At 30.5% G+C, this 12,358-nt stretch overlaps 1 protein-coding gene across 2 annotated transcripts in view; it reads right to left on the bottom strand.

Moving 5' to 3' along the window:
- LOC127708651 (uncharacterized) overlaps positions 1-12,358 on the bottom strand; it is a 50,121-nt gene that overhangs the window by 24,698 nt on the left and 13,065 nt on the right. For both annotated transcript variants that reach the window (XM_052213710.1, XM_052213709.1), the window contains exons 10-13: positions 12,067-12,224; positions 10,831-11,027; positions 8,141-8,382; positions 6,437-6,535 (exon numbers count right to left, since the gene is read on the bottom strand). In XM_052213710.1, the coding sequence (XP_052069670.1) occupies positions 6,437-6,535; positions 8,141-8,382; positions 10,831-11,027; positions 12,067-12,224 (696 nt within the window). The remainder of the gene's footprint in view (positions 1-6,436; positions 6,536-8,140; positions 8,383-10,830; positions 11,028-12,066; positions 12,225-12,358) is intronic.

The following is a 12,358-nucleotide window of genomic DNA, read 5'->3' on the forward strand; positions in this document are numbered from 1 at the left end:
TTTCATTTTTTCTGTTATTTTAATCCAAAAGTCTTTAACAAATCTACAGTCGTTAAAAAAATGTTGATAATTATCTGTGCATTTACATAAAGCACACTCTGGGGTATTTGATATTTTCCATTTGAAAAGATTTTCTTGGTTCGGTAATATATAGCTAAATAATTTCCATTTATAAACTTTAAGTTTGTTTATGTATATTTCATTGTTTGTAAAGGATAAGGATTGTCTAATTTGTAATTGTTTTGCGTTTAATATTCTTTGCCATTTTATTATTCCAATGTTAGGAGTTATTTTGTTTTTTATAAAATATTGATAGACGGTTTTATTGTTTAGGTCTGATAAATTTATTTCTGTTTTATTCATTCTAATTAATTTTTCGTTAATATTAACTCGGGTTTTAACAGAGTTATTTGTTTTTAGGATATCTGTCCAACTTCTTGGTATAGCTTTTTTTAGTATTGATAGTTCGGTTATCCAGTTGTGTTTTATTTCTAACTTTCGCAGTATTGTCTTTTCATCGATTTGACCGTTTTCGTCAATAAGTTCATTGATATAGATTATGTTGCTTTTGATCCAGCTAAACTTCAATAATGGTTTGTTTTTTATTTTTATGTTTTTATTACCCCATATAATTTCTTTGCGTATATCTTTAAAGTTAGTGGGCGATTTAGTTTGACCTCCACCTTTAAGTATCCAGCACTTTACAATATCTAGATAAAATTCTGGTAATCCAGTTGTAATTTTAAGTGGTTTTAAATTATTAATTTCTAAATTCATTTTAAAGATAAGGAAGTTTTCCCCATATTTATCAAAAAAGAATCTTGGAATAATTGACCAATTTTCATGTTTTGACTCTATTAATCTTGATACCCATTTAATTTTAAGTGTGTTAAAATAACTGTCGATATCAATCATATTGAGTCCTCCTTTGCTGTAATCTGATATAAGAGTTGATCGTTTTACTTTATCTTGTTTTCCGTCCCAAATAAAATTAAAAATTTCTCTTTCTAAATTGCAAATATACGTTTTATTTATGACTGTCATACTTGCTAAATATGTGAATTGTGGAATTATAAGTGATTTGATTATTAAAATTTTACCGATGATAGTAAGATGTCTTTTTTCCCATGATTTCATAAGTTTTTTGGCTTTTTCAAGCTTGTTTTCCCAATTTAGTTTTGCGCATTCTGTTTTATTTGTACCGAAATACAAGCCTAACACTTTAACGGGTTTATCTGTGAATTTTATATTATCTACTTTTTCTTTACAATTTTTCAGTTTTCCTATCCAAATGCCTTCCGTTTTATTTTTATTTAATTTAAGACCAGAAAATGTGCCAAATATTTCAATAACGTTTAATGCTGCTATAGTTTCATTTTTGGATTTGAGAAACAAAGTGGTGTCATCTGCTAACTCGGAAATTTTCAAATTATGTTTTGAATGGTCAAGTTTTATTTCAATGCCTTTAATGTTATTATCATTTCTTAATTTACATGCCATGATTTCTACTGCGATCACGAAGATCATGGAAGAACAAGGACATCCCTGACGTACCCCCCTTTTTAGACTAATTGGTGCAGAAATCCATCCATTATTGAACACTGAGCTATTTATATCCGAATATAACGTCTTGATCCAGTTTATAAATGAACTATTGAAGCCGAAATATTCGAGAGTTTGGTACATAAAGGACCATTTTAAAGTATCAAATGCTTTTGAAAAATCTAGAAACAAAATTGCACCTTCAACATTAAATTTATCGGCGTAATCTATGATATCTTGTATTTGTCTGAGATTGAAACCAATATATCGTTTTTTTATATACCCTGTTTGGTCTGCGTTTATAATTAGATTTAGTACATTTTTTATTCTTTGAGCTAATGTGTATGATAATATTTTATAATCTGAATTTAATAAGGAAATTGGCCTATAATTTGAAAGATCTAGTGGATCATTCTTCTTGTATATTAGATTAAGAATACTTTGTCTTTGGGAAAATGGTAGCTTTTGCCTGTCATAGCTTGTATTAAAAATGTTAACAAGGATTGGACCTAATGATTGCCAAAACTTTTTATAAAAATTTGTCGTGATACCATCTTTACCTGGGCTTTTATTGGGTTTTAAATTATTAACTGCTAGTGTTAATTCTTCTATTGTAACATATCCGTCGCACGTTTGACTTTCATGTTTTGATAATTTATTTTTTATTTCAGTACTGTTAATATATTCCCATGATTGGACAATATCTTCGTTTTCTTTTGAATATAGATTTTCGTAAAATTTCTTTTCAATTTGAAGTATTTCGCTTTGATCTGTAACAATATTTCCTTGGTGATCTTTTAGTTTTATAATTGTTTTTTTTGTTTGTTTATTTTTTTCTAGGCCTAAAAAATATGCTGTATTTTTTTCGCCTTTTTCTACCCAGTCTTGTTTCGATCTTAATTGGGCGCCTTTTGCTTTATATTCATAATGCTTTTCTAGCTGATTTTCAATTTGATTTATTTTTTGCAATACATCATTGTTTTCATTTTTCTGATATTTTTCAGTTAAAATGGTTAATTTTTTTTCCAATTGTTTTATTTCATTTTTTTTATTGTATGCTCTACTTTTGCAATAGTTTATGGTAAACAGTTTAATATCAAGTTTTATCGCATCCCAAAGAAGATGCAAATCCATAATTGTGTCTTGCATGATAGTCTTATATTTTGCAATTATTATTTCTATTTCTTTACAATATTCATTTTCTTCTAGAATAGAATTGTTTAATTTCCAGTATCCCGGGCCTTTACTTTCGGCAGTTACGCTTTGTAATTTGAGAGATACGCCTTGGTGGTCTGTACTTTTTATTAATGCGGGTCTAATATCACTTGATTTTGTATTAAGTACAAAGTCTTTATTTATTAAAAAGTAATCAATTCGACTTGCTTGACTGAAATTTTGTCTTTTCCAGGTGAACTGAATTTTTTGGGGGTTTAAATATCGCCAAATATCAATAAGATTGTGCGTTTTAATTAAAGTTTTTAAACCATTCACTGGTTTTATATTTTTACGTTTATCGCAAGCGAGTTTTCTATCTAAGTTTGACAGTGCATCATTCATATCACCTCCTATTATGACAGTTCCAATTGCATAATTATTTATGAAATCAGACAGATTTTTATAAAACTTGTTTCTTTCAGTTTCTATGTTTGGTGCATAGATGTTAATGAGCGAATAAATTATATTTTCTATTTCTATGTTTAACATTAGTATTCTGCCGTCTTTGTCTTTGTTTTCATTGATTACTTTGCATTCTAGTCTATTATCAATTATAATAGCTACACCTTTACTTTGGGTTGTACCATGACTAAAATAGAAATGGTTACTAGTTTCAGTATATAATTTTTGTTCTAGATTTTCGTCAAAATGACTTTCTTGTATAAAAGTTATAAGACTTTTTTGATTTTTTATCCACTGATAAAATCTTGCTCTTTTCTCTTTATCTCTGAGTCCTTTGACGTTAAGCGTGCAAATATGGATGTCTTTTATCATACTGAGTATTGTTTTGATTGTTCTTAAATTTTTTATTTACTTTATTTAAAGTACGCTTGACTGGCTTGTAATTACTTTTTTTGTTGATAGATTCGGAAGGTGTAATACGTGACAACCTGATGATAAAGGTGTTTAGAGTTGTCGAATTACTTATAATGCCATTCATAAAAATTTCAAAGGTGTTTACAATTTTGATTTTAAAATTAGGTGGTTTATGTATTCTTTCCTTCCTAAGCATACTTTTACTTTTAAAAAGTATGGATACAAATACACGTTGTTCTTTTTTTTTTTCTTCACACATACACACTTGTTATTTGTATAGTTATATTTTTCTGGGACTTTAAATTTAGATTTTTTTTATGTCATTTGCTTTTTTTTGAAAGATAACTAGTTTAGTTGAAGTCCCCGGGTGCCGTGTATGGTAGTTTAACATGATTGTTCTTACTTTACATATAAACTTTATGATGTTTTCTGATCTTATACATGTTATAAGAGTTTTACATACTGGGCAATGTATATAATATATAAATACGAGTATATAACAATAGCGCAGGCAGACAACCCATGCGCGTACAAAGTGGGTATCATACAAACTGTAACACATGTATGATAAAAACAGAGAATACCTATACGATGTTAAATAGTCTTTTGATTTCTCTGTTGTGTTCTCGTAACAAATAATATACAACAAATTACATACTAACCAATGTCTATATAGCTGTAAATGTACACATTGCGTAATAGTAATACCACAAGTTCTAAGACATAAATTCCTTCGTTTACTACACGATTTCATTACCGTGTTACATAACTTTTGTTTCTGTACCTTAATACATCTAACTACAAACAGTATCGTCATGCAATAATAATATGAAAAATTATTTTTATAAATATGTATTACTTTATTTTTTAGTTACTTTAATTGAAATAATTTCAGGTTTATTAGAACAGATTAGACAAGCGGTACTTGTCAGAACAGCTAATGTAAGTATAGTCGTTGTTTTCATTTCTTTAAATACTTTTTGTTGTGATTTTATTACGTTATACTTGTTGCGAATAATGTTTGTTTTGTTACTAAAAATAGTTATGGGAAAACCCATTTTTGAAAATGTATTTGAGTTACATTTCTTTAAGGTAAATGTGTTGATAAAATACAAAAGTGCTGGTATCATCAATGTTAACATTTTTAGAGTTAGACAATTAAGATAGCATTTGCTTTTATGTTGATACTGAGTGTATGACATATTGAATGCACTTGTGTTATTATGCTTTGGTAATAAATGATAAATGACAATCAAAAAGACTATATACAATATATACAATGACATTATTTTTGTTCTACTTTTTTTATGTTAAGATAAAAGATATGTTTTAATTATTTGATTAAGTTTTTGAAGACTTGTTTTCTCTATCTTGGTCTGGTGGAGTTGGTGGTGTTCTTCCTTTCAGAGCTTCTTGTCTTCTATTTGGAGTAGTAAATCTGTTAATGTCCAATTGTCTTTGACTTGTTCTTTCCTTTGCTGGTTTATCAGTATTTTTAGTTGTTGAGTCTACACTGTGCGAAATGCTTTCATTTTTTTCTGACATGTTTTTCTTCTTTCTTTCTTTTTTCATTTCTTGGGCTTGATCTTTTTTGTCATTTGTAGTTACTTTCCTGTTCTGTTCCAAAATTGCACTTGGTTGTTTAGAAGGATCTGTACATTCATCTGTTGTGTCGCATTCTTGGTTGCTTTGATTTGTAATTTCTTCTATGTGCTCATTTTGTTCTGTTTCTTGTCTTGTAGAGTCATGTATAATAATTTGGTTTTCCTTTTCTTGTTGGTCTTTTGTTTCTTTTTGCTTCATTCTTTCCAAAAAGGTGGGACATTCTAAAAATTTGTGGCCTGACTTGTTGCAGCCCCTACACACCCATTCATTGGGACAGTCACTTGTAAAGTGGCCTTTCTGGAGGCATTTACTACAAATAAATAGAGTGTTTTCATCTATCTGTCCAAAGTGTGAAACCCTAGCTAGGTATTTCCCGAATTGCATTGTCTTGGGTAATTGTTTTTCAAATTTCTCACAAAAAAATACTCTGTCTCCTGTCTGGCAGTTTGTCATTTTATTGTCAACTCTCAGCCTTTCTCTGTATAATGAAATGACTTTTATGTTTCTCATCTCTAATTCTCTCTGTATCTGACCATCATCAGCAGACAATGGCACATTTTTTACTCTGACTTTTCTTAGGTTGCTTTTGTAGTTTGGATTGTTTGGGTTGTGGGGAAGAAGGGGGATAGTTTTTCCTCTGAGAACTACTCCTTCACCTAGGAGTTTAAGTCTGTCTTCTTCTGTATCTAGGTATAACCTCCACATTTTGCCTATTCTCTGAATTCCCTTTATGTGTTCTCTTTTTATTGACATTGCCATCCCTTTGAATATTTCTGTGTGGGAAAGCCAGAGTTCTTTGGCTGGGTTTGAGGCTCCAAATACGTCTGTTTCTTTAATGAATATTGGTTTGACACCGTTTGTATCGTTTGTATCATTTGTATCATTTGTATCTGTATTAATTGTTAAGTTGCCAGCAGTTACTTTTGCATATGTTGGCGCCATGTTGTTTACATTGTCAGTCAAGTCGGATATATTTTGACTGGTTTTTAAGTGTTGATCATCGCAGTATGGGTTGGTTTGCAAAGATTGCATACTACATATGTCACTTTCCCATTCATTCTCCCAATCTTTAGACATTTTGTTGTTTTGTTTTCACAAAAATTCAATTTTTATATTAGAGTTCTCACCACAAGAGACCTTGGTATCAGGGGTAAACAGATTTTAATACACACACTTACAGCCAAATAACAAACTTAACAGATGATGCTTCAATCTCATATCATCGCATAGACTCCATCATTGAAAATTGTTAACTTACTCTTTATGATTAAACTTCATTCTGTCCACAAATCTTAATCTTTCATCCTGCAGATAATCAGGAGAAATGGGAAGTTTACTGGACTGGTTATTGTTGAACCTAAAAACAGAGACATATCTACAGGTAAATTTTCTCAGTCCTCATTTGTAAAATTAAGTACACACTGTGCTCCAACTTATTATGTCCAGAATTAAACGTGTTCAACAACAAAAATGAATGTATTGATGGCAGAATGTTTGTCCAAATATGCATACATTTATTAGAAAACAAATTTTGATAGTAATAATAGTCCTCTTCCAATTCTCACATCCAACCTAATCCATGTAAAAAACAATTTCACAATTTAAACAATTTTAACCATTAATCTGATGAAATGCTATTACATTGTATTCATAACAGATTCAAGGAAACCATGAAGTTTCTGTCCAAGTTTTGTAAAATTCCATTAAGTTTTTAACTGACAAAGTTATTGATGTCTAAAAATACTTTAACAACAGATTGAACCTGAATGTTTATACTGCCAATGACACAAAAATGCTAATGGAATCAAGGGTTGTTATGTCTCTTCTTTGGGATGTTTCTCAAATAAAGAGTACAATTAAAGATAACAAGTGTAAACCTTGTTGCAGAGTGAGTTCCCTAGCTCATCAAAGTATGCCATTTCAGCAAATTTCAAGATGAACAGCAATGTGAAAGCTCTGTTCTTATGTCAGATGTATGGTAATTTTCTAGTATTCAGTCAAACCTCGTTAAGTCGAAGTCAAAGGGACTGGACGAAAGTATTTGACTTATCTGAGGTTTGACTCATCTGAGGTCATGTGTTTCGTCATAAATTTGGAATGCATGAAATACAGTATGAGACTTGTGTAAATTAGATATTTTGAACAGTATGTCTTTTTTTTCGATATTAATTCAAGCTCCATATTTTTGGTCAATCATAAAATAATTTAACACACAAGTACAGATACAAAACATTCACAAATAAAATCAATACACAAATATTAACAAAGGTCAGTCACTCTAAATTATGGAATCACTCGGGGAATGAAACAATTCCTGAAAGATCACCGATGAGGGTTGTCTACTTTGCATTCAATTACTGTAAATTTGTTATATTTGTCTTAATCCTTTTAATTACTGTAATTAATGAATAATAATTCTAATGATTCATTCAATCTCAACTTGGGTCATGTTAATTCGTTCCGTTTTTGAATCAGGTGAAATATGTTCAGCACACTTCAGTTCCACTTGGACGATCAACAAAGGTGTTAATTACCGGTCATCATAAACATGTAATTTTAATTGTTATACAAACAAGTACATTTACACAGCTTTAATCACTTATGAAAATAATTAGGTTACAAAAGAAAAACATCCTATTTGAATTTGAATTATTTTAGTCTTCATTTATTGAAATTTCTTACTTTTGAACTTTGAGACATTGGGGTCACTTTACATTAATTTTGCATCAACAGGACTATATAATTTACCTGACTTATCTGAGTTCGACTCATCAGGGGATAAAATTCATTGATCAAAGTGAATTTTACCAGGACCAACAAATTTCCTAGACTCCTTCAAGTTTACAATTCAATGAGGTTCGACTGTATCTGGTGATAGTTATATCATGTAAATCCATTATAAATTGCATGATTCACTTTAAAGAAAACATGTTATATTCAAGGGAAGGCCTAATAATCTAACCTCCTTTCCTTGTGATGAGCATCTTCAAGCACTCTTCTGGGTGTAGATTCAGCTCTAGGTGATTTACTTATAGACCTGTCACTTCTTTTAGGTGATGGTGAGTTAATAATTCTTTGATTCCTTGGTGTGTTACTATTAGATGTTTCCCAAGTCTTTGGAGGTCTAGCAGGTTTGTTTGTAGATCTTGAAGGTTTTTTTTCTACCTCTAATTTCAATAAACTTTCTGTATATTGTAACACATTCTACAATCAAATAATTTGTTGTTTTAAGAATAAAAACATGATTGATGGTTTTGCTACCATCCAATAAAGAAAAACAGCTTTAATAATTAAATCTTGAGCACAAGGACTATAATCTCAAAACATCTGTTAGTTTTAAGACAAAATGATTGCTGAAACAAATTAACATAGAGAATTAAGGGCTTACATATCGATATGACATATGCTGTATAAACATGTCTCACAATCTATCGTCAGTAAATCAAAGAAAGTTAAATAGATCCAATACGGTATCTTATAAATTTGACAAATAAAAATGCATCATTTTATCAAGCTTTCAGGCACAAAAATTTGAGCTAGCATGAAGTATTGATAATAGTTTATGCAGTCTGGATTTGAAAACAGTACATACATGCACTCCAAATAAGGCTATTCTATATCCTAAGGTACTAGTAGAGTATTTCCCTTTCTTGGATCGCAAATGATTGCATACTATCTAACTTGGTTTATTTTACAAAATTTATTCATACTGATGCAGACAAAAATTTGGGAAGCTTTTCATTACATTAGGAAGATCATACTATTTTATCTAATGGTAACATTATTTTTTACTAATACATAAATTGGTTTTATTGAATATTTAAAAACTTTAACAGTACATTTGTATTAGATCAAGCTTCTATATGATATATCCCTTTCTTTTTTAAAGGTCATTAAAGCCCAGATGAAGGTGTTTTTTACAAGAAAAAACTAGGTTAATCCAAACATAATAGATTCAGTCTCCTTACATGTCCATCTTACTGATTTTTCTAAAACAGCTTGATTATGAGAATACATTTTTGTGTTGAACAGAGTGGTAAACATGGTATATGACCAAGGTAAGAATATTTTTTTTAACACAGATTTTCAAATTTGACTTAATTTACAATATCCCAAATGAGAGAGACACAATTATGATTATTTTTAAATCATAAGAAACAAGTTTCTTGTGATTTTGATGTTGTCAAAATTATTGAACAATGCATGCATATATACTAAACTAAGTCCTGTATGCATGTTTTTTTATATTTAATATGAATCTATAAGGTATTATCGACAAATAATATTTCATTCAGTCATTGTTGATCATAAGCTAATAACTTTCGAGTTTGATGCTGAAGTTTACCAGATCGTGACATTGATAAACAAGCAACAGAGAGCATGGAACAAATAAGTGTATTGATAGAGCCATGATATATATATTTTATTTTCCATGCATTCCCATTTGATAATTAAACTTTTCCTCAACAGTTGTTAAATGATTTGCTGTATTAAATTTGTTCTTTAAGAATCAGTTATTACTATTTACCTGACAGTGCATGTTTGTTTATGTTAGTTAGCAAATTAGTGTATGGGGAAGAGAAAATTCTATAGCGGTACATTTATAAAGATTTTGATAAGATAAAGGTTTTCTTTTAAGAGAAAGTTCACTTACACTTGTTTTATAATAAAACCTAGCCATTCAATTATATTAAAACTTATTCAACTTCTTTTTTAAATTTGAAGTTTCATATAACTTTAACTAAAATCACTGGAAATGGCATGACCGTATATTACTTTTAACTCTTTATCTACTACTGACGGATATATACGCGGTTTTTATCATCGTTCTGTCCGCAGTGACTGATAAATCCGCTTGCATAATCAAGCGTGTATTCGCAGTGACTGATAGATCCGCTGTAAACATACACTTGCGCAGTCACGGTGACAGATATTTCCGTAAAATATACCACTGTTAAAACCCTTTAGATTGGACAAAACTGTTGGGGAATCCCGAAATGAACCAATGAAATTTGGTTTTACAAATGAATAACCTTTCAACTCATACATTCATTTTCTATAAAAAGTGTGTGTTTATACATTTAATTATGATGAATTTTACACGTGTTCGGAATGAGATTAAAACAATGGCGGATGAATGGGCTTCTTTGTTCAAATCGTTTAGCGAAAGTGAAGAATTTGAAGGATTTATGCAATAAGAAAGCAAAATTGGAAGTATAGGAAGGGATAATTTAGTTTGTTGGAACAAGATTGTGAGTCTTCTGAGGATGAAGAAGCCAAACATGGACAAATAATTTGAAAACTGTTTACGTCCGTTTACGGCAGCTTTCAAGCTTGATAAGGAAAAGAAAGAAATTGATTTGGTATTTGTTTTATTTTTCAATTAATATACAATAAATACTGATTAATTAAACATTTAATTAGACTACTCATAACACGTACAGCAATAACAATTTGTGAAAAATTCTCTCACTGCAAATTATCTCTGGTAGTTAACCTACAATTCAGCTGCAGTAGCTAACTAATCAACTGTGTGTAGTAGTGAACTATAAAGGTACCTGTGGTAGATAAGAAGTTAATACATTTACGGTACAGGGATGAAAGCTACAATTTTTGTTATATACTCTTTTGCTGCACAAATTACACAATCACCTGTTTAGGAATGGTCAGGATATTCCTGATATTATACATCTGTAATTTACGATGAAGTGGGTCTAATTGCAAGCAATGCTTCAAAATCAACAAGAACGCTTCTGGTATTTTGTCAGTCTTTATTTCTAGCTGTTCTCTCTCCTGGAGTATTTTGTAATGAACAGTTTCTGTGTCAAATTTTCCCCAGGGAACTTCACCTGCAGAAGATAAAAAAAGCAAAGGTTCTAGATGAGTTGAGTTGAGTGCCCAAGGAAATAATATGCAAAATTCATGTCAAAATTGAACCAAACTGACTACTAACAGCTATTACAAAAGTCCACTTTAATAAATGCTTGAAACAAACAAAAACTCCTTATCTAGTTTTTGTCAAATGAAACTTTTATCTTCAAATAATGAGAGATTAATTACTTTTTTTCTAAAAAAAAAGATACCTAAAAAAAACTAGAGGCTCTAAAAAGCTTGTGTCGCTCACCTAGGTCTATATGCATATTCAACAAATGACACTCTCCAGGATTGTAGGCGAGAATAGAATTCATGACAAAAATCTCTGTTTTGTTGATCTTGTATTGCTGATCATTTAGTCAATATTAGATCAATATAGACAATAGGTAGAGCTCAACATTCTGAACATTTCTGCCCTGTCAAATTTTCTTTATTTATAACGGTTTTCAAAATAATAGACAAAACTTGCATTTTATCCCTATGTTCTATTTTTAGCCATGTCGGCCATCTTGGTTGGCGGGCGGGATCATCGGACACATTTTTTAAACTAGATACCTCAATGATGATTGTGGCCAAGTTTGGTTAAATTTGGCCCAGAAGTTTCAGAGAAGATTTTTGTAAAAGTTAGCAGACGACGACGACAGACGCCCAGTGATGAGAAAAGCTCACTTGGCCCTTTGGGCCAGGTGAGATAAAAAGTAATTGCAATCTGTTTCGGAAATAGAAAAATTACATTTCTGGACAAATTTCTTTTCCGTCCTTTCATACTTACGGCTATACAAAATATGTATCCACAGTCATCATCTAAAAAATCTCATTTCAGTGTAAACTTAATTTGAATGAAATGTTGAGCTGCAGTTATTTTCCTTTGCCCAGTCTTGGAGAGCAATATGAATCAACAGAATTCAACTATGTATACTTGTAAAACTCATTCAGACCATTGGACTAGAGTGAAACTGATCTAGTTTTCTCACAGAATCATAAAACCTTAATCTTATTTCAGCTTAATCTTACCATGAAACATTTCCCAAATTACCACAGCAAAACTATAAACATCCGAAGCCATTGAAGGAGAACTTGCACTCATGATCTCTGGAGCCATCCAGTTGTAAGCCACATTTTGGTACATGTTCTGGTTCACAAAACTTTTAAGTCCAACATCTACTTTTTCACTGTTTCATAACAAAAAATCAATGTCAATAATCTGCTATACATGTAGTCAGAACTCTAAAACTAATTTCAACTTTCCTACTGTTAAGATGTATTTTTGCAAGTAACACTTGATAAAATTTGAATTAAATCATCC

This window comes from Mytilus californianus, unplaced genomic scaffold (genome assembly GCF_021869535.1).
Source record: "Mytilus californianus isolate M0D057914Y unplaced genomic scaffold, xbMytCali1.0.p SCAF_7, whole genome shotgun sequence".
Taxonomy (NCBI): Eukaryota; Metazoa; Mollusca; class Bivalvia; order Mytilida; family Mytilidae; genus Mytilus; species Mytilus californianus.